Source organism: Halichoerus grypus, chromosome 10 (assembly GCF_964656455.1).
Source record: "Halichoerus grypus chromosome 10, mHalGry1.hap1.1, whole genome shotgun sequence".
Lineage (NCBI taxonomy): Eukaryota > Metazoa > Chordata > Mammalia > Carnivora > Phocidae > Halichoerus > Halichoerus grypus.
Genome location: NC_135721.1, coordinates 18372533 through 18394219, shown reverse-complemented (window position 1 = coordinate 18394219; position 21687 = coordinate 18372533). Strand labels below are relative to the sequence as shown.

The 21687-nt window shown below is 53.5% G+C and overlaps 1 protein-coding gene across 5 annotated transcripts in view; it reads right to left on the bottom strand.

Moving 5' to 3' along the window:
- The window catches only part of KLHL29 (kelch like family member 29), a 302988-nt gene that overhangs the window by 38084 nt on the left and 243217 nt on the right, over positions 1–21687 (bottom strand). For all 5 annotated transcript variants that reach the window (XR_013441619.1, XM_078056026.1, XM_036104623.2 and 2 more), the window contains one exon: positions 20212–20724. Coding sequence is in view for 4 of the 5 variants with exons in the window: in XM_078056026.1 (XP_077912152.1) it covers positions 20212–20724 (513 nt within the window). In the remaining variant the exon portion in view is untranslated. The remainder of the gene's footprint in view (positions 1–20211; positions 20725–21687) is intronic.

Here is a 21687-nt window from a genome sequence, read left to right as displayed (position 1 = left end):
CCGTAACTTCGGGAAACCCTGGCCTTGTTGCCTCAAGCATGAGCCAGTCCTGCAACCCGCTGGCCCCCGGCTCTGTTCCCTGAGAAGGACCAAGAGGCACTGAAACCTCACTGCTTCCGCGCCACAGGCTCAACACTACCCGGGGGTGTCCTCCTGGGCTGCAGCACATGCCCCCAGTGGGTGGAGGGAGTTCCTCAAGGGGGCCTGGGAGGGGACTGAGATCCATCTGAGAACTGGGGCCCCGGCATTTGGGATCCTAGCTCAGCCTGCTGTGGACAGCCCTGCAAAGTCACACTCAATTCCTTATTTCTCTAGTTACTGCATCCAGGAGATGGAGGCCATACCATTTGGGAGGCTTTAGGGAGCCGGTGTGAGCTCCGTGAGGGCAGAGAGTAAGTTAAGCACGGTAGGTCGGTGCTCACTGCGTTTTTGGTGGCTAACTGGATGAACGAGCATTTCCTCCACAACACGCATGTGGTGCTATCTTCCCATTGTCCCTGTCACTTCATGTACAATGTGGGGTGTGGGAGGCGGGGACTGTCCCCATGAGGGAGCTCACTCTGGGAGAGCAGCCGTAGACAGTGTCCCCCTGTGCACAGCCCATGTGGGGAAATGCCTCCCTCGTTGAAAGGCCAATTCCCCCGAGCACAGCTCTCCCTTTGGGGGCTGCCGGTGGTAGGGAGATGGTAGAGGGGTATCAATCTTTTCAGGTCATGAAGGAAACCCAGTGTCTCCAGGTGGGGACCGGGGGTCGGTTGGGGGATGACTCTGTCTCAACAAAGACCTGTTACAGCAACCTCTCCATCAGGCACAAAAGTCTCTGAGCTCCTGGTGACAACCCACCCTCCAAGCCCTAACGAGCCCCGGAATCCAGTCTAGTGGAGAGAGAAGTCCACCATGTTGTACTGGGATATACGGCTTGGCCTCACTGGCCACCTGCCTCCACTCAATGCCCTCAGGGGTCATTCTTAGTTTATGTTGACCCAACTTTCCATGAGGAAAAAGAGCTTTCCCGCTCAGAAACAGCTCCGCCAGAGTACCAGCTGGCTCCGGCTCAGACACCAGTGTCCCCAGAGTTGCCGCCCAGGCACGTGACAGAGGCCCAGCCCCTGGAAAGCACTATCTCCCCGCCGCCTGCTTCACTCTTGCTGGCTTGAACTGAGCTTCTAGAGGGTGATTTTATTCTTTAATTATTTCAGGCTGACCCTTCACCTCCTCAGCTTTTCTGGGCTGTTTTGGGAGATTCCCTGTGGCTCCAGTCACTCAGTGGCTACGTGATAAGGGACAAAGGAGATAAAGGTTATAAAGGCTTCTCCTTTGGAGGCAAGGGGGAGTGATTGGCCCTGGAGCCTCCATGGCTGGTTGGCTATGGGTCTGGCCATGGAGTCTGGGCCTGTTCCATGTCAGTACCCACATGCTGACTCTGGGGGAGGCCAGCCATGGGCGTTCTGAGACTTCCCTCCTCTTAGTTGAAAACTGGCTGGAAAGGTCAGAGGTGAACGGAAGGTACATGGGATAAATTTCAGTGGTCAGTGGGATCCACCAAGCTGACAGCAAGTTAGGAAACAGCCCTACCCCTCTCCTGGCTGTGGGTATAGATATACTGTGGGACCAACTCACCCAGGACCTGTGGACCCAGAGTTGGTAACCCAGAGTCTAGATTTGAGAGCCCAGAACAAACTCAGACTTTACATTTAGAGCCCAGACCTTAACATTTCGAACCTAAAGCCCCAGACAGAGCTCAATGTTTGACACAAAGCCTAGATTCCTGATTTAAAAACCTGGCGCTCAGTCCTGAGAACCCTCCCAGCCCCAGTGTGCTAGAAAGTTCCCTTTGCTGCTACCAGCCCTCTGATCGGCACCTGACAGTGTGTGGAGTATTAATTATGGTCAGAGATTTTCAACATGCAATAAAAAGCCTTTTAAACCATTCCGATGGGAGGTGATTAACTCTATTAAAGTGGCATTATGGATCTTCCTATCTGTTGCTTTCATAAACATAGTTGTAGGCAGAATGTTTTATTAAGGGCATAAAAATGTCCCACATTACAATGCATAAGCACATATTGATGTTATATTTCTTTACTGTGCTGCACACCCCAGTCCCCAACCACTCCGAAAAGAAACTACATGTCTTAATAATTTATGCTCCAAGTTTTAACCAGGATTATCAATGGCAGCTTTCGAGCTTTCTCTTTTGGCAACACAATAGATCATAGTAAAAATGCGCCGACAAGCGATGTGTCCGTTTGATTTTTTCCACCTGAATCAGCAGCCCAAACTCCAGACACAGCAGTTTAGGGCAAGCAGCACACTGAAGAATTTAAGCCTAAGCATTTAATCTGTTCTTTCCATAAATTTCTGCTGCTTGTGCTTTATAATGATTCTACCAGAGGAAGTTTATTTATATCGCAGATTTTCAACATCAGCACATTGAGAACACAAGGGCGATCGCTCAGTCAATAGCTTACAGCCATGTATAATATCACTCCGGAAATCAAAAGCCCATTTGAAGAAAAGAAGGCTCAGATTAAAGTCACTTTAAGACATCAATAACTTGGAACTGGCTGTAGAGAAGTTATAAATATCCAACCCGCGCATATGCAAATAGGCGTTGCAGACGCGCCACCGCCACCGCGCGCCCGGGAACCCCGGCGGTCCCTCCCCTCCCCGTGGCACGTGCTGCGGCGCGGGGGGCGGGCTCGACACGTCACTGGGGGCGGGGCCTCCCCTTTCCGGGGCCCCGAGCGCCTGGCCACGCGGGCAAGTCCGCCTCAGCCGGAGCCACCCGCCAGGGCTGGGGCTCGCGCTGGGCTTTAAGGCCGGCGAGGACTAGGAACCCAGCATGAAAACCCAATGGGCTGAAGAAACCGGCGCCTTTCTGCGTTGCTTACCACCTGCCAGGGGCTTGGCCAAGGGGCGCTTTAATTACATCCGCCTGCCCTCAGTCGTCTTTCTGACCCCATACCTGTCATAGACGCCCAGGGGCCCTTTCTGCTGGGGAGAGTGGGTGGCGGGAGGAGGAGGAAGCACCGGCACTTTGTAAAGCCCCCCCCACCCCCAGGGTGCATGCACCCTGCCTCCCCCTCTGATACCCACTGATTACATTATTGCGTATCAGAATATTACAATTACGCTGCTTCCTGCTTGTCCTAGCTGCCTTCCTCAGGGCAGGGCAGGCCCAGGGGCCTAGGAAGAGTTATAGGTCACTTGGGAAGGTGACACCCAGGGTCCAAGGAGCATCATAAAGGGTCATGATGTAGATAAAGCAAGGGGATGCCCATGGTTGGGCCTGGGTAGAACTGGCTCAGAAGGCAAGCCGGAGGGCTGGCTGGTGTGGCCAGCTGGGTGAGATCCCTGAGATGGGCCCCAGGCTGGGTGGAAGGAGCCACTGCAAAGCCCAGGGTCTGGAGCCAGCCTGGGGCCTGGGCTCTGGTCTTGAGGTGGTGAGGCGGACCTCAGGCCTTCAGGAAGGGAAGGAAGGCAGGATGAACCCACTGGGAGGGGCTCGGACTTAAAGTGGGGGCTGGTGAGCTCAATGGCCACAGACTAGCAGTTGTACTATCCTGGGCAACCCTAGAAATTGCCAGAGCCTCCAATGGCCAAGGGCTTATGTGGCCAAGGCTCCTGACATCACAACAACTCCTCAGGGGAAAGAAGAACCCTGCTCATTGCCCAGGAGCATGATGTGGTCCTGCAAAGCACTAGGATCCATCAAAAAGTGAGTTACCTATGGTCAGTGGGTAACAATAAGATAGATAATAAGATTAAACCCCGCAAAAGTGTCTGGACAAGAGAGACTGTGCCAAAGGGCTGAACGTTTGAATGAAGTTCTACAAAATCATAGAAGCTGATGACTGAAAGAAGACAGACATCCTATCTTCAGGATGGCTTTTGCCTAAAAATGCCCTAACACTGGAGCCGCCTCTGTCATTGCTCAAGTTGTCCCGTCTCCTTGGACTCCCAGCCTCCCTGCTCTGTGTCCACAACACTGTGGGGTTTACACTATAGTACCGTGGGCAGAATTGAGCGCTTACAGCTATAGTCCTTCCTTCATTCATTTATTCACTCATACATTCAGCCAGTATTTACTGAGCACTTACCATGTGCCAGGCACTGGGGGATACATTGATGAACAAAAAGTATCAAAAGCCCTGCCCTGCGGGGCACTGGTTCTGGAGGAAGTTTGGTGACCTGTCTCCTCCTTCTCAAGGGCAGGCGTGATTTAGCTGGCTCACGAGGTCTGGTCAGTCACGCATTTGGCTGCACTAGGTCCCAAAGCTCCCAGCGAATGTCTATTCAGAGCCTCAGGCCTCATGACTCATCATCTCTCTTCCCTTCTTCCTAGTGCACCTGGGGGTTGCTCATATTTTTTTTGGAGTTCTTTCCCAGGACAAGGGTCAGTGGGGGGATTTCTCCTCCCACATGGGTAAGGCCAGGTCCTTCCAGGTCAGTGACCTCATCCTGGGAGGGGGATTACATGCTCCCATTTCTACCCTCTGCCCCGGTGCTAGGAGGGCTCCAAGCCAAGCCCCAGCCAGAGCCTAGCAGGCTGGGGAGCCAGCCCTGTGATGAAGGCAGAGGGAGGCTGTGCACGTGTGTGCATGTGCTGCCTGTTTGGGGGCTGAGATGTAGTTGGAGTCTACACAGGAGGGTCTCCTGAATGAAGGGAACATTCAGAGCTTGGGCTTCTCTCCTTACTGACTGGGGCAGAGGCTCCCTGGAAAACCTGATCCATCACCAACTGCTTCCTGTCCCCAGGAGAGGAGCTGGATTCCCATGTGCTGGGGGCTGGGAGGGCAGCTACTTGAGCCCCCCTCCCCTTTCTGGCTGTGAGAACTAGCTCTTCTTGGGTTGGAGTGTTGCACTTTCCTGGGCTCTCTGATGGGCACATGTGTAACTGTTTCCTGTAGTTCCTCAGGAGGGCTCTCTGGTTTCTGTGCGGCGGCCACAGGGGACCAGGGGGATGGTCCCGGGGAACCCTGACGAGGTCATCCCTCACTTTACTCAAGGAGGACAAGCTGCCTCAGCAATCTGGGAATCAGAGGCCCGTGTGGGCTGAGGGAGGAGGTGGCCAGGAGCTGGGGCTGACCACAGCCACAACTTGGGTGAAGTTAGGTGTGACTCAGTACCTGTTCTTCCAGTCAGGGGACTGTTTGCTGCTGGGCCCCCCTCCTGGCTGGGCTCTGGCCCAGGCCCTGGCCCAAGATCCCTCTGCCTGGGGAGAAGAGGGAGTCATGGGAGAGAACAGTCATGTCAGCCCTAGGTCACCACTTGTGCCTGGGATTTCCATGTGGTCTGGGGGGTCTGGGAAGGTTTTCTGGAGGAGGAACAAGACCAAAGGCAGGTTTGAATAGGTGTGGGCCTTGTGAGCAATGAGCAGAAGCTGAAGTAAGTGTGTTGTTGGGCAGAGGCCCTGAGGGGCCAGGCCTATGGGGCTGAAGGGTGGGAGAGGCTGGAGGGGTCAACAGCCTTGAGTGACAGGTGAGGGAGCTTCGTGAGAAATGAGGACCACTGAAGGATGTTGACTAAGGGAGGGCCTGGTCACACGGTGCTTTAGAAAATCTACTCTGACAGCAGGGTTGAGAGTGCCCGAGAGGGGGCAAGCCTGGAGGCCGGAGGAGCTGAGGAGGCAGTCCTGAGGGGCCGAGCAGAGGGTGGACAGCAGAACTGAGACCACACAGAGGCTGACCAGGTGGGAAGGACGGCCTGGATGAAGGAGGGCATGTGAGGGCCCTGGAGGCCAGTCAGGTGGGCTGAGCTTGAAAGGCCCTGGTGGAGATGAGCTGACAGGCCCCAAGTCCTGTGGGGGTGTGGGGCTCCCCAGCCATGGGCCCAGATTGGGTCCATGCGAGGGCACCTGCTCGGGTCTGACTGCATGGCAACCTGCAGCAGCCTCTGGGGAGACCCAAGGCCCCTGAACTCTGACACTCTGCATCCGGCTCCTCATTTTATAAATGGACAGGTAGTCAGTGTGTGTGTGTGGGGGGGGTGGGCAGGAGCGGGGCTGAACTGGGCTGGAAGTCAGGTCCTTTCTGTGCTGTTACAGCAAACATAGCCTTGCTTGGCACCCTCAGGGCCAGTCCCAGAACTAGGAACTGAGGATATTACGGCATACATGGAGAGGGCAAGGCCCTGGGGCCAGACAGCCCAGTGTCCACCCTGACTGTGTCCCTGACCAGCTGGGTAAACACGGGAAGTTTCCTTCATGTTTCTGAGCCCGAGTTTCTCATCTGTAGAATGGGGGTTTGGACCGTAGCTGTCGTGAGGATTACATGGTCAGTGTGCGTGCCAGGCTTCGAAGAGCGTCTGGAATACAGTACCCTCAGTAAGTCACTTTCCAGCTACCCAAATTGCACACCGCACAACTCCAGGGGGCGCCATCACCTCACACTCATCAAGATTTCTCTTGTTATTGTGACAGTTTTCTGGTAGATGGCAAGCAAGGGTCTTGAGAAAAGGGTGTCTTAAAATTTTACAGAAAGTTGCTAAATTGGCCAGCAGCGGGGGTGTTCTAAAGTCATCCACAGTCGAGTGGGGGAGACAGACATGAAAATAGACCATCAAGATGCTCCTGGTGAGACGGGTGAGTGAAGCCTGCACGCATGCTGGGGTGAGCTGAGGAGAGGCTCTGATCCTCCCGTGAGCCTCTGTTTCTGGCTAAGGTTGCCACCCCAGAGTACTGCCTCGAAAACTGGGGTGTTACAGAAACCCCGGCCTCACAGGTGGTCTGGGGGCCGAGGAGGGCCTGGCGCCAGGCTCCCTGCCTGTCCTGTCCCGACTTCCCGGTGACAGGCAAGGCCGGGCGGGTGCAACTCCAGCTCTGAGGAGCCCAGGCGCTTTCCCTCTGCCTCAGAATGTAAATGCTGAGCGCTCGCCTCTGCATTCAATTCCACTGTGGCAAAGGCAGGCGAACACAAAATAAATAACCGGAAGACCTCTGCGCTCCGCTCTCCCCCTCGGCGATGCCTGACTAGCTCATAGCTCAGCTCCCATGTCGCACAACAAGGCAGGCCTGCGGCCACTCTGCAGCCCTCCGGCCGGCCCGCCACCCCCCTCCCACTGTTCGCCTGGCTGCTCTAGCCCCCGGAAAACCAAGCCTCGAGTTCTGCCCGTGAAGGGGACTTGGTGGCCTGTGCCGAGCACCTGGAGGGGACTTTCGTGAGCTTCATGCAGAGCCCTCCCCTGCCTCTGCTGCCTCCTGTCTAATCAGCAGGCGGTGGAGGCCAGACCCTGTCACCCCCGGGGTTAAGCAACCTGTGCTGACGGGGGCATCTTCCCCACCGTGGTGACCAGGGGTCGGGGCCGATTCCTGAAAGGGAGGGGCTCTCCTCACAGACCCTTGAAGCTCAGGCTGGGCTTAGGCTCTGGTGGCACAGGCTGCTGAGGCCCAGAAGATAGAGACCCTCACCCCTGTGTTGGCCTTTGTGGGGAGCGTGGGGCCCTCAATGGGGGTGCACGGGGTAGGGGAGGAGTGCAGAGAAGAGGAGGGCCAGAGAAAGGGAGATTCTAGGGCCTAGTTCAGATAGTGATGCTGCCTCTAGAAGTCTCCCCATGGCTCCTCATGGGCCTTTACTGCGGAAGCCTGATGATCCCTGCGGGCGTTTGTCAGGCAGATGAGAGGCCAGGGGGAAAATGCTTCAAACTCTCTGTTCCTGCACCTGCCAGCACCTTGGGAGCTTGGAAGGCTCTGGAAGCAGGACACCCAAGTGACCAACCCGCTCAGACGAGGCTGATCTGGCCGGGGGGGGGTGGCCAGTCCCCTCTTCCTGAGGCCAAGCCCCGAGTGCTGCAGGGGAGCCCCAGGCCCAGGGGAGGAGAAGATACCAGCTGGGCCTCCAGCTCTGTCCTCCATCCAGGCCTCACAGAGTCCCCCGCTCCTCCCAGAGAGGGCCAGTGAATTTTTCCTGCTCTGCTGAACTCCTTCAAAGATATCAGCACATGGTTAATCTTCCTTCTGTTCAGAAATGCAGAGTAATTTGCCCAAATGGGGGTTTCTGCATATTTATACTAATGTCTGTGTTTAAAGCTTATGAGACAGGGAATTGCTGAGAGATGTCCATTAGCAATATATACAGACTGCAATTATTTCTTTATGGTGTGTGGTTTGACTGCAGAATATTTTATTTCAATGGAAGTAGCAGGCTTTGCCTACTGTGTTTTCTTATGGGCGCAAAGAAATCAATAAGAACAGAAGTGAAAAGAGGCAAGAATAAAAGGAGTGTGACCTTTTAGGATTCTGGGAGCCTTGAATATGCTAGTCCAGGAACTGCCTTCATCCTCAGAATCTAAATGCATGCACCCAAGTGGGGGGAATTCTGTACATTTAAGACTTGTGGATGAAAACTAGCAAACCCTCTCCAGGACAGAGGCAAAGCTCTCAATTCATTCCCTCCCATCAGAGACAAGTAGGAAATGGGAGCAAGGGGTGTCCTCAGAGGACCCCACTTCAGAACCTCCAGCACCTTCCCCCCGTTTCCACCCCAGGACAGAAGCTCAGAAGAGAAGCAGGTTTTGATCTGAAACAAAATAAGCCTCAAGCTTAGAGGTTCACAGACCAAGGCTCTCTGGCATCTGCTAGGATTCTGGTAGAAACCTAGCTTTTTCCTGGGTGTGTGTAGAGGAGGTGGAAGGAAGGGCCTTTTGCGGAGCTGCAGTCAGTGGGCGCCCTGCCTGGGAGAGAGTGTGGCCGGGAGGCTGGGGGGATGCCTCCCCGCTGAAGGTCCGACCCGTGCTCACCTCAGCTCCACCCGGGTGCCCAGTCACCTTCTCCTGGCTGCTCGGCTGATGTTTCTATCTTGGTGCCGAGAGGCAGACAGACCCTGAGCAGGCCTCACACCGCACCCCACACACTCTGGAAGAACACCCCAATTATCAGCCACTGGAGGGGAATCATGGCACCTACGGTGGTCCCCAAGATACAGAACTGTCTTAAAGGGCTTTTTGGATAAGAAAGGCCAGACAAGCTGAGCAGAGGACTGCAAACGGATGATACCTGACTCTGGGCAGCAGGTATGTCGAAAATGGCGATGACATCTTCTACACCTTCTCCTCCTCCGCCGCCCCATGCCTCCCGGTCCTTCCTCTTGGGCTGCCCTCACAGCCCTCATCCTCCCAGTTGGGCCTTCGCACAGATGGAGCGTCTCCCCGGCCCCCCAGCTGCTTCCTTCCCACCAGTGTCTCCCATCTTACGGCCGCCACAGAGAGGCTTCCATCTGCCACCTCAACTTCCCCTCAGTGGGGAGGCACCCTTCTCTTCCGGCCTCAGAATAGTTCCCTGAAGTCAGCGCTGACTTCTCACTGCCTTCTTGCACAGAAATCTTTTCCAAGAGGTGCTGGGGTCCAGAAGAGGGACAGATGGTCCCTTTCTTTTTATAACACGGCAAGTCTTTTGAAGTGAAGAGCGACGAACACAAGTTTTGCCTTCAGCAGATGTTCTGTGGGCACAACAAATACCACTTTGTGTTCTTCAGCAACTGCGAGCAGTGTGAACTGGGGAGGAGACTGAAATTGGGCAGAGCATTGGCAGAGCATATTCAAGGGGCCCCGGGGCCATGGCGTGATGGTCCCTGTTCAGTCTGCAGGCAGGCTAAGGGCAGGCTTGTGTCTCTCAGCCCGTTCCAGATCTACGCTTCCTAGACACTGTCCGCTCACCTTCCCCGAGCCCAGGGACCACCCTGAGCCGTGGCCATCCTGGAAGCACTGACGCTCTAGCTGTGCTTGAGCGCCTCTTCCAGCTAATCCTGAGGCTGGGCCTGAGGCTGTGGGCTGGGACGGATACTCCTCAAGAGAGTCATGGCTCCATGTTATCACACTCTTCCTTGAGCACCACGATCTGGGGATTTTGCAAAGGACAAGAATGGCTGGCCAGGCATGACATCTTTTGAGCTCCCAAGGAGCCGAAGGCTATCCAGACGTCAGAGGGAAGCCAGTTCCAGGAGCCCTGTCCTGGCGGCTCCTCATCCCTCGGTGACAGAGGTACACAGCGTCAGTAACTACTTCTAAGTGCTGCTGTTTGGGGGATTTCCAGAACTGTGTTTGTTTAAAAGGGCATAAGATCCATAGACCTCACTAACTTCAAAGATGTATCATCTTTGCACGGAATTGGCTCCTTCATTGGCTGGCTGGCTCCATTAACTTTATTGCATTGGCAATACTGTGTAGATGTGGGAGATGCCACGGTGGGAAGGAATCTCCAGGGCTGCCTGATTCCCAAGCTCCAGTGGCTTCTGGGGTGGCCGGTGCCCTGTTTGCAGTCCGCTGCAAGGGCCCAACATCCCTCATGGGGTTACTTGAGGAATTATGTCCATCCACTCACCCATCCATCTGTCACACAGTACTTTTGGAGATGACGAAAGAACCCAAGAATCACCGATTTATGTTGAGAGATATCAGGCACATGACCCCAGGAAATGTAAGACAGCCATCGGGACCCATCTTTAGCCCAGAAATGCTGAGTGACAAGCTGGGGAAGCTTCAAGGTGTGGTACAGTGGAAAGGGAATGGGGGTTAGAGGCAGGCAGTCTTGATCCTGACTCCCATTCCCACTCTACCACTTAGATCCGGGCCAGTGTCTCATGCAAGCCTCGGTTTTCCCTCTGTGAATCCACCTCAGAGGGCAGATGCAAGGGTTACATAAATGCAGAGTGAACATATAATGAATATAAAATATCCACTCCATGCCCTTCCGAAAGACAGAGCTGCATTAACCAGCATGCACAGCTGCCCCCACTCCCCAGCTGTGCTCTCCCAGGCAACTCATCACCTACCCCTGTTGGTGAGAATTTACTCCTAAGCAACAACCCATCCCCCTCCTTTCTGCCCCCTCTCACCCCTTCCACACCACTACAGTGAATATAAGAGTGGGATATTCCCTTAAAGATCATTTAGAACCCCCCCATTTTATAGGTGGGGAAACTGAAGTTCAGGGCTTTCACCAAGATATCACATTGTCCCCAGAAACTGTCTCTAGAGAATCCCCTGGGAAACCATCCCCACTCCTTAAGCAATTACTTCAGCTGCTGCTAGGAGTTCTTTCCCTGGAAACCTCTGTCCCTGCAGACAGAAAGCCACCTAGAGACAGGGCCCATTGGGCCGGGCTGCTCTGGGCCTGCTCACTGGGTCTCTCCGGGCCATGCCCATGGGGCACACACGGCTAGGCTGCTGGGACCAGAGCGCCACCTCCCACAAGCCAGCAGGTCCACAAGGCATGTGTGGGGGGAAGAGGGCGGACCAGGGACCCACACACTTACGGGGGGCCCAGTCAAAAATGGTACCATGCGGGCAAGGTCAGTGATGGCCCCAGGAGTGCGGCCTGACCGGGGAGGAGACATTGTCCAGGCAAAATGACAAGGACAAACTCTAACGCCATTTGTCAACTAGACTGACAGGTAGCCCGTTATGCACTGAATTGCATCTCCCCCCCCCCCATTCATATGCAGCCCTAACTCCTAAAGCAACTGTATTTAGAGATAGGGCCTCTAAGAAGTGACTCAAGGTAAATGAGGTCATGAGGGTGGGACTCTAATCCATGTAAGACAAGGAAGAGACAGCAGGAGGGCTTGCACAGAGGAGAGGCCATGTGAGGGCCCAGCAAGGAGACGGCCAGCGGTAAGCCGAGGAGGGAGGCCACACGAGGAACCAACCTTGTGGGCACACCCTGATCTCGGACTTCCAGCCTCCAGAACCGCGAGGACACAAACACCCGTTGTTTTAGCTGCCCAGTGGGGGGCTTGCTGTGAAGACAGCCCTGACACACTCATACACAGCCCAAGACACTGGTTCCATAGACAGGGGTGCAACACAGATCCCCGGTCACCCTTATGTGTGTAGACCTGGGCCTGAGACACGGAGCCATGACAACAGTGAGGAGTCACGTGGAAGAGAGGAGGGAAAGGCCGTGAGGGGCCAGTGGGCAAAACCAGACAGTTCACGGCGCAGTTGCCAGGGCATCCAAAAGGCGGCTGGCAGAGCTAGAAAGTAAAAAAAGCATTTTCTTGGTGATGCACTGATGCACACTTGGGCTTCCCTCTAAGATACGTTTTTGAAAAGAAAGAGCGTTATACGATGAAAACAGGCAATGGTGACGACTTCAACAGACTGCAAGCTTTTGGCCGTTTTTTACCTTTAAGCAATTTACACCAAGTTTTCGGTTCCTAACATGCGCGTGCTATTTTGACCTTTTATGCTTCTGGAATAGTGAGTGTGCTCTTGAATGGAATGTCATTTCAGCTAAAGCCAATGTTGGGCCACGTTTCCTCCCGTTGGTTTCGTGGTTTGGGGCACGGCGACCTTCCCATCACACGGGGACCAGGAGCAGGCACACCACAGCTTTGCCCAGCTCTTCCCCTCTCAAAACTCGTTCCCAGCCTTAAAAACGGAAAAATGTTAGGGATCAGCCTGGCACGGCATGCCCTTCCCAGCAAAGACAGCATGTGTTAGATGTTTGCAGAATGACTAGGCAACAGGAGACTTGCCATTAACCTGTCACAATGGGAGAGAGAAAGGTTTACAAAGAATTTCTGGACCCTGGGTGTGCACCGATTTCCCAGTGAGGGGTTCATGGCCCTCACGGGTTTCCTACCCAGATCAAAGCCCCTGAAGACCATGGGGTCTTCACCTTGCAAGACCAGAGTGGTCTTCCAAAACCAGAATGACTTGACCTTGACCAGAATGACTTGACCTTAGCCAGAATGACTTCACCTTGCAAGACCAAGATGATTTCACCTTGCAAGCCCAGAATGGCTGATAAAATGGATTCTTGCCCAAGATCAGGGATCCTTACCCGGCCATCACTAACTGGGCAAGTAAAGCCAAGAAGCTGGAGGAAAGTCCAGGCTTCCTCAACTCTGTGTACCAAGAGGTCAGGGAATGGACTTCTGGCACCCTCAAGTATAAATCACTTAGCTGAACCTGTCTCAAATCAGGACAGGCCCTACGAACCATTTGAATAGAAGTGTGTGTGTGGCTCTATTGAGAAATCATAATTCTGTGTTGCTGGCACTTATTTCAAACATTCTTACCTAAGATCTTGCCTCTGTAGGACTACCTCCCTTCTGCTCACTCCCCTCCATCATTCTGACTGCCTTTGAAGGCCCAGTCCACACTGACCTCTCTTCTCCAGCCCCTGTGGCTTTTATTGCTGCCTCCCCCTGGACTCCCCAAGTGGGGTGCAGCCTCCTCCAGGAACACTGCCATCCATGCCAGCACCGGGGACAGTGTCTGGAACACTGTAGGCATCCCCACAGGGCCTCATGTTTGGAGGAGCAGAGATTGTTACGGGGCATGCAGCTAGCACATTCCACAGCATCTTTTGAGTGGGAAGAGCTATTGTGGGCCTTGCACACAGCAGGTGCCTAATACTACACACACTACTTGCTCAGTAAATGCTTGGTGGTGCAGCAGGGAAGGAGGTGACTTGACTCATGCTCTTCGGTGGCCTCTGAGTGTCAGTGATCTAGAACCTAGTGGTCATCCCTGCTCGTATCTGTGTGGGCTTGAGACCAGGCAGCTGGCTTCTTGCCATGGGTCAGTGCCATTTCCTGAAGCCCCCAGAAAGGAAATATTCTCTCCTTCTGCTCTAATCTGAAGAGCCCTCTCATTCCCGTGGTGTCCTGACTCTGCTGGCCCTACCCGTCAATAGTTAGGGCCAGAGCAGGGTTTCTGATCTCAAAAATGCTCAGCAGAGATTTGGGGCTGAAAGCCCATATGCTACTCCTAGTTCCATGTACTCAGTTTCCTGGGGAGGGGGCCCTGGGCACCCTGTTGAGCAGAGGGCCCTTGAGACGGTTACACACAGGCTGGGGTGCTGGGGTCACCCGCTGTTCCGAGAATGACATGGTCTCTGGGTGGTCTAGGGGCCTTTGCTGCATCTTTCCGCTTGCCGGTTTCGCTCATCATCAAATGATCTGTTAACACAACAGTTAAGCCCTGGACAGCCCTCCAATTAATGATTAACAAACCTCAGGAGGCCAGAGTCCTGGGAAGGGGAGGAGGGCTTTCGGAGGCAGGGCTGCGGCAGGTGCTGCCCAGGCAAGGACCAAGCACCCGTGTAGACGAAGTGTCAAATTCCACAGGCTCTGAGACACACATTTCTTAGGTGAGGGTGTGTGTGTTGGGGAGGGGGGTGGGCGGGCTAGAAAAGGGAAAGTTAGGGTAACAGCGTGTCTTGGATTTGGTTCCAGATCTGTGTTGAGGGCTATGTCAGTTAGACCTGGGAGATTATTTCGGCCAACCTTGCTTTAGAAACAATGGCGGGCTTGAGTCAAAGGTGCGCCAGACGATATTTCTTCTCCAGGATTCTTTACATTAGTGGCGGTCATAACAACAGCTAACATTATTGTGGGCTTACTATGTGCCAGACGTGGTGTTGAGACTTTGCCTACATTATTAAGTCCTTAAAAAGTGTCTATGACGACAGCACTAATATTCTCTCCATGTGACTGATGAGGAAACTGAGGCTCAGAGACACCAGTGTTCTAGCACAGGCCCACTGGGTCAGCGGGTAGTGGAGTTTGAATTCTACACCAGGAGTCTGGTGCAGAACCTGGGCTCCTGGCCACCTTCCGTGCTGCTGGCCACATGCTCCTAACCCACTCCCTCCGCCTGCGTCCTTGGTTGGTTGGTCTGCAGGAGCGACAGAATTCTTTTTGTCCCATCTACTGATATGGCCTTGGAGGAGGACCCACGCAGTGAGCTTGGCACCTCCTCCGACAGAGAGTTCCTGGAATTGGGGGGAGGGTCTCCCCAACAACCTGATGCCTTCTGGTTGTTACGGCAATGTGGAGGGCTGTAAAGTGTTACAAGGCAGGAAGGCAAGTTCTTGTGTTCAAAGTGGACCCCTGGGAACGAGGTGCTTCAAACATCACCATGGGGACGCAATCTCTTAAGACTCCCAAGGTAAACTGGTCTCTGGCTTTTTCATGTTACCCTGGGCCCCTAAAAGGCCACAGACACTGAAAGGTGGCCCTGGCATTGGTAGTGAAGATACTAATGGCAAAGACTTTTGCAGTGATTCATGACATGCTGGCCACTATCGCAAGGGCTTTATGTCAAAGAACTCACTTAATCCTCACAACGACTTTCAGTAGCACGTTCTATTATTATCCCCTTTCATAGACAAGGAAACCGAGTCAGAGTTTCAGATTCCCCTGTGCTCTGGGGCAAGCGTTTGGGTGGAGGTGCCTGCCCCCACCCCAGTGCCCCGCAGTCTAGCGGGGAGAATGACACGGGAGCAGGGTGACTGTACTGCAGGCGCGTGGCCAAGCACAGAGCACAGCTGGAAGGGAGACAACCCTAGGCTTGGCGTGGCTTCAGGGCAGCCTGTGAGCAGAACAGCAGAGATGAAGGTGGAGGCAGGCAGAAGTGAGACCCTGAGGCACCACGTGAAGGGTTGGGCACTGTCCCGAAGGTAGCAGGGGCTGGTGGAGGCATTTGCCAGGGAGTGACGGGACCAGACTTGGGTTCTGCAAAGACCATGCTGGCTGCACCGTAGGCCTGGGTGGGAGGAGATGTGCCGTAGGCCTGGAGGCCACCAAGGCAGGCCAGAGGCGTTGGTGCCCTGAGAGGGGAGTGGTGGTGGGGACAGAAAGAGGACAGATCCAGAAGAAGCAGAATCAAAGAAGTTTTCAGACTCAGTGCCTAAGGGGGCAGGTCAAGGACAACCATGGGCTCTGACTTTGCACTCCTGGGTGGATTCATGATGTCATTTCTGAGACAGAGGCCCGGGAAAAGCAGGTCTGTGGGAAGGTGATTTCAGTTTGGACGTTCTGTGCCTCTGGGCTAACCATGCGTGGGCAAACAGCTTTATCATGAATTCCCAGCTGCTTCCAGAATCTGCACTGAGCAGTGTGTGTCCTGGCATGTCAGAGGGTGGGGAAGGGATGGGGGGATCTGTGCTGGGCTCCACACTGGGGAGAGCAGTCCAAAATCCTCCTGCCAGGAAGGTGACACATCCACTCCCTTTTACACATGGGGACATGATGGTCCCATGACACTGCTTGACCAGGGGGCTGCCAACAGTATGAACAAGCTTGGGCTTCTTCCATCTCCTCTGCACCGGGGAGGGGGCTCTGTTTCTCCCCTCTTCACTAGCTTCTGTCTCTGCTGAACTCTAGACCTGGGGTTAGTGTTGCAGAGTTAAGAGGGCAAAGTACTATGTATGCTCATGTCCACAATCTCATTCAAACCTCCTCTATGCCTGATGAAGATGGTACTCTCATCCCATTTTAAAGGTGAAGAAAAGGAGGCTCAGAGAGGTTAGGAGACTTGTCCCCATCACATAGGTATTCACTATGCCTCAAGGTATCTTTTCCAGATCCTGTCTTTGCCACTCATGGAGACAGAGCGGCTGCTCTCCAAGCGGAAGGTGGCATAAAGACACACAGAGCTCCCCCGGGGCGGCGTTCTGGGGCAAGGATGAGAAGGAAGAGGTGTGAAACCACAGGGAGGGGCTGAGCACACCCCACAACATGGCTGCCTGGCGGTGGGAATCCTCATGGCCCCTCACCCTAGGCCTACAAAATCTGAAGTCAGAAGAGACAAGCCCTCACCATTTCAGGTCAACTTGGATTTTGCTTTTTGGTTCAGAAGAAGGGAGCAGGTGCAAACTTGCTTCTCTCTCCTTGGACATGCAGGTGAAAATATAAACTTTCCGCAGCTCACCATTAGTCTGGGGCTTTTAAAGGTCTCTGGCTACCGTCTTAGCCCCCAGGAATCATTTGTGGAAAAAGGTAGGGGATAGAAAAATGACACCAAGAGCTTGCACCTCTGCCCTCACACAACTGGGCTCCTGGGGTACTGGGGCAGTGACATTAGACTTCCCTCACTCATCTCACAAGGCCTGACGCTGGCCACCACCTCTGCCCATAGATTGCATCACGGTTTCCAGTCCAACAAGACAAAGGCCTCAGGTATATGATAACAGGAATCAAATAGAACTAATTCTTTTTTCCTCCCTTATCATTTTGCACACATGAAATCTATATTTTAATTAGTTTTCAATACATAATCTTTTTTTTAAAAGAATGAAATCCTACCCCCAAATTATTCTCAGAGAAAGAAAGATTCATCTTATAAGTTTCTTAAGAAAATCTATATGTGCTCAGTGCATTTAAATAACACTCATTAAAGTGAACTGCATGGAAGCTGGCTTCTCTAGTCACAGAAGAGAGACCATCGCTTGACCTATTGCAAATCAAAAAGCATTTCTGCACCACCTTTATTTTTCAATTGGTTAAGTTTTAAATTAAAGTCACAACGCCCTTTTTGGGAAGGCAGACTCTCATAGCCCCAACAGAAATTTCAGCTCCATCGATTGGAAGATAATTACAAGAAACAAAATGTGAAATTTTAAATCAGGGCACTAATGAAGTCTAAAAATACCAGTGGCCCATCCCTCTGGCTGGCAAGACCTGTTCTTCATGGAGGGGATCTCTCCATAATTACTCAACCCCGTGAGAGGCCAGGTTGTCATGTCAAACAATAGAGGAAAAATCGCGGGACTTTAATGAGCTAGATCTCAAGGAGCTCTATGGTGAATCTTATTATAATGCCGGGCAAGCTTTCAAACCAAACAGGAGAAACGGAAAGTTCTTTTTCTTTTTTTTCCTTCCTTAAGTGGAGTTCTGACCAGTGTGGATACCATCCCGCGGTGCCTCCCGGTGCTCACTTGGAGCCAGCTGCCTGTCATTTAGGAGTGTGAAATCAATTGGGTCTTGGAGATGTAAAATCCCTAGGGGCGAAATTAAAAGTGACCCAAATCCAAACCCACATGGTCTTGTCAGGAATATGATTCTCACATGGTAAGTTTCAAAGATTTGGTTTTAAAATTCGGGTTTCTTATTTTAAAAAATATGCAGTTGTTTGACATTAGATCTGACAGACAAATTATAGCTTTAGCAATAAAGGCTTTTAAGATTAGAAATGAAAGGAGAAATTACTTAAAAAAAAAAAAAAAAAAAAACCACACAACCCACCCAGGCTTGAGTTTGGAGGCATTTGTATGTTCATGCTTCATTGTCTTTCTTCACCACAAATATAAGGGGATAAATCAGCTGATGAGGGCCATAAATAGGTGAGTTAAATGTAATCTCTGGGGACACAGCCTGCTCACTGGCCGACTATGGAAATCAGCGTGACAGATGGGTCTCCGGTTGTCGCTGGCTGGAGCTGGAGGGATCTCACTGGCTTACCAGAAGGCAGGGCTGTGGACACTTCCTAGGCTGACCCTATGCCTGGCCTCACCAAGCCCTGAATCCACCCTCCAGGGCTAGCAGGACAAACTCCCTCAGGGGCCCTCTCCTCCTTCCCTCCTGTCTGCGGGTTTGGGCTCAGTACAGAGGATGGTTCACGCCCTCTGGCCCCAGAAAGATGTTACAGGTGAGGCTCTGCAATGGCGTGCTGGCCCAGTGTGTCCCTACCGCCTGTAACTTCCTGGGCCCCTAACTTATGGGCTCAGGGTGCTGATTATAGAACGCACCTGTGCCTTTGAGGAGGCGGACCCCAGTTCTGTGCCAAGCTCCAAACCAGGGACTTTAGGCCCAACTGGGCCAGTTCCCTTTCTGCCCAGAATAAGTCCTTTTCCTAGATACATGTCTGAAACTTGGCAAATCAGTAAGACCTTTCATCAGCCCTAGGAGGCCTCTGGGGGAGGGGGAGATGCCCCTATGGTGGGAGAGGGAAGCCCACCCAGTGCCTTGGGCTTTGGTACAGCCTTGGGAGCAGCCAGGACACCCAGTTCCCAGTGTATCAGATCTGGCCGTGTATAAACTGGGAGTAAGGTTTTTTTTTTTTTCCTTTTTAAGGGAGAGAGCGCTTAACCAAAACAATTCAAACAAAAAATCAATTTAGTCAATTTTTTTTAAAAAAGATCTTAAACAAAGCAAGAGTTTACCAGAATTTAGATGTAATTTTCTATAATTTTGTCATTTAAAACTAGTGCTGATTTCCAAAACAAAGGCAGTTGGGGCACAATCAGATTGGGAATGAAACCCAGTGGAGATCTAGACACGGCTTTGTTGTGGGGATGCCTGATGAGGTCCGAAAATTGCTTGAAAGAATAAAGATAGAGATGCATGAGAGCAGGCAGGAAAGAATGACTAGTGGGAGTCATTGCTCTGCAGAGAGACAGGGCCCCCTGAGAAGCCATCTCCAGGGGCTGTGAGTGAGAAGGCTGAGAAGTGATGCCCAGAGGTCCACACCTCCTAGGACTCCCCCCTTTCAAAGGAGGCCTGGGTACCCCAGCAGGCAGACTGCCCACCATGTGCCCTCCTGTCTGCCACTGGGTCCAGGCCTGGCTGCCTCCCCTCTCTACTCAGCAGGAGAGGGGCTTGGCTGTCTGGAGCTCTAAGGGATAGCAAGTAAGTCTGGGGCGGATAAACCCCACCAGTCTAACATCTGTGGTCCCTTGTCCTCCTGCCCCCTTCTGCATTCCAGCTGGAGAGATCCCCGAGACAGACGTCAGGAGTGATGCCTGTTTGCTGATGCACTTTGTCCTAACCCTAAGGCTGGGGGCTCATCCTGCAGCCTCTGTTGTCAGGGATCTGCCTTGAAAACTGCCCTGGGGGTGGGGCAAAGGGGTTAACTGAAGGCCGAGGCTAGAGGTGCTCTTTCCTGGAGCCTCACAGAGCCACGCTTGGGTCCTTGAAACAAAAAATCCAAGTGGCTCAGGATGGTCTGGGAGTGTCTCCTGGGGAAGAGACATTCCCCTCACCTAATGTCTGGGGAGCTGCTCTCATCCGATGGCGCAGCAGAGGGTGCTTTTCTGGGGAAGGACACAATTCATGTTCTGACTGTTCTTATGGGTGGAAAATGGAGAAGGCCCCACAAAGGACTGTTCCATGGAGCCCTAAGAGGAGCAGATGATTCCTGCTCATTCCATACTTGGCCTGGCCTTGGGGTCAGAGGTGAGAATGGCCTAGGGCTTGGGCTGGAGGCAGAAGGACCCCGGACTTTGCAGGCTCTTCCTTCCCTTCCTCTCCCTGCCAGCTCACAGGTCCTCGCCTTGCTTTCCTCCCTCCTCCACCTTCCCCTCTGCCTCCTCTGCCTGAGGCCAGGCTGTCTTGGGCAGGGGGAGGCCCCGCCACTACTTCTGGGCTGGGTGAGGCCAGGGAGGGACCTGCTGGAGAGCACACTCCTGTCCGCACTGCTGTCATGACCGCTCGGGGAAGCACAGATGTGGGCACACAGGAGTATGTGGGCAGCGGAACTTACCTTTGGGGTGCCCGGGGTCGGTGAACTCATACTTCCCCACGCCAATGGTCCGCAGCATCTGTAGCCCGTGGGCTGAGTCAGTCGTGGGGGGCCCATTGGTGGCAGGGGCACCGCTGGGGAGGGTGGCAGACGGCTGGGCTGGTGGTGGTGGAGGCAGCAGGGGCCCTGCCATGTGGCCGTTGCCCACGGCAGTGGGTCCCGGGCGGCCCACCTGCCCCACGCCAGGCAGTGTGGACATGGCCAGGGGCTGCGGGCTGGCATACAGGGCCTGGGCGGGCATGTTGACCACCACGCTGCTCAGCGGCTGAGAGGGTGCCTGTGGGAGCGAGTAGTGGCCTGGCATCAGCGGGAGCTGGGGCCCCACGTGGGGAGGCAGTGAGGGCGTCACCCCAATGACTGGGGCCTGGACGTTCACAGCCGGGCTGAAGGTGGGAGGCTGGGTCACTCCATAGGAGTGTGCGATCAGGGCGGGCTGGCTCCCGGCGGCCACCGTGGTCACCCACGGCCCTGTGCCTGCAAGGGAGACAGAAGAGATGTCATCTGCTGGATACACATTCCCTCGGCAAACACCGACTGCCCCAGGCCCTGGGCTGGGTGCTGAGGTCACAGAGGTGGAAAAGACACCTGCATCCAGGAACCCCCAGGTTAAAAATCTGTGATTATGGTAGCATAGGATAAATGCTTTGGGGGTATATGAGCAGATGGCAGTGGAGGCTCAGAGGGGGAGCACAATCTACTTGGGAGAGCTCAAGAGGCAACAAAACAGAGAGAAAAAAAGCAGAGACCTTCAAAGAGTTCTGGGTTCAAATTTTGACTCTGCCATTTATTAGCCAGGGGCCCCAGGCAAGGTGCTTATCTTCTCTGAGCCTCATTCTTCTCGTCTGTTAAATGGAACTAGCAACACCTACCTCAGAGGTCTCTTGGGATGAATTGAATGAGGAAAATGTATTTGGAAAAAAAGAAAAAAGAAAAACTAGCAGAGTGTTTGGCATGTATTAAATGTTCCATAAATGTTGGTGTTTTTCCTTCCTTTCTGGAGAATAGCTGTCTGGAGGAGGTGGGGAGAAAGGTGGATTGTGAAGATAGTAGGTGTTTGCTGGGCAAGGTGAGAACACCAGAACCTGGAGCCGTGCAAGGGCCCTGTGGTGCAGGAAGGGAGAGGAAGAGGTGCGGGAAGTGGGGGAAGGCGGGCAGGAGCTGGGGGGCCAGGCTTTCTCCTAAGCAACCTCTGCATGGCCGGCCCTGGGGGAAACAACAGAAATGCATTTGGCCCTTAAGAGAATTTTGACTGAAGAAGACACACCTCCTGAGACTTGATACAAGATTCGAGGCCTGCTGAGCCCAGGTCAGGCCGAGCAGGGTCAGGTCCCCTTGAGCTGAGCTGACACTGAGGTGACCCAAGCGTGCTTGTGAGCGAAGCCAGAAGACACTGTGACAGGGAAGGCAGCCTGGGTCACCGCTGACTGAATAAGTGTG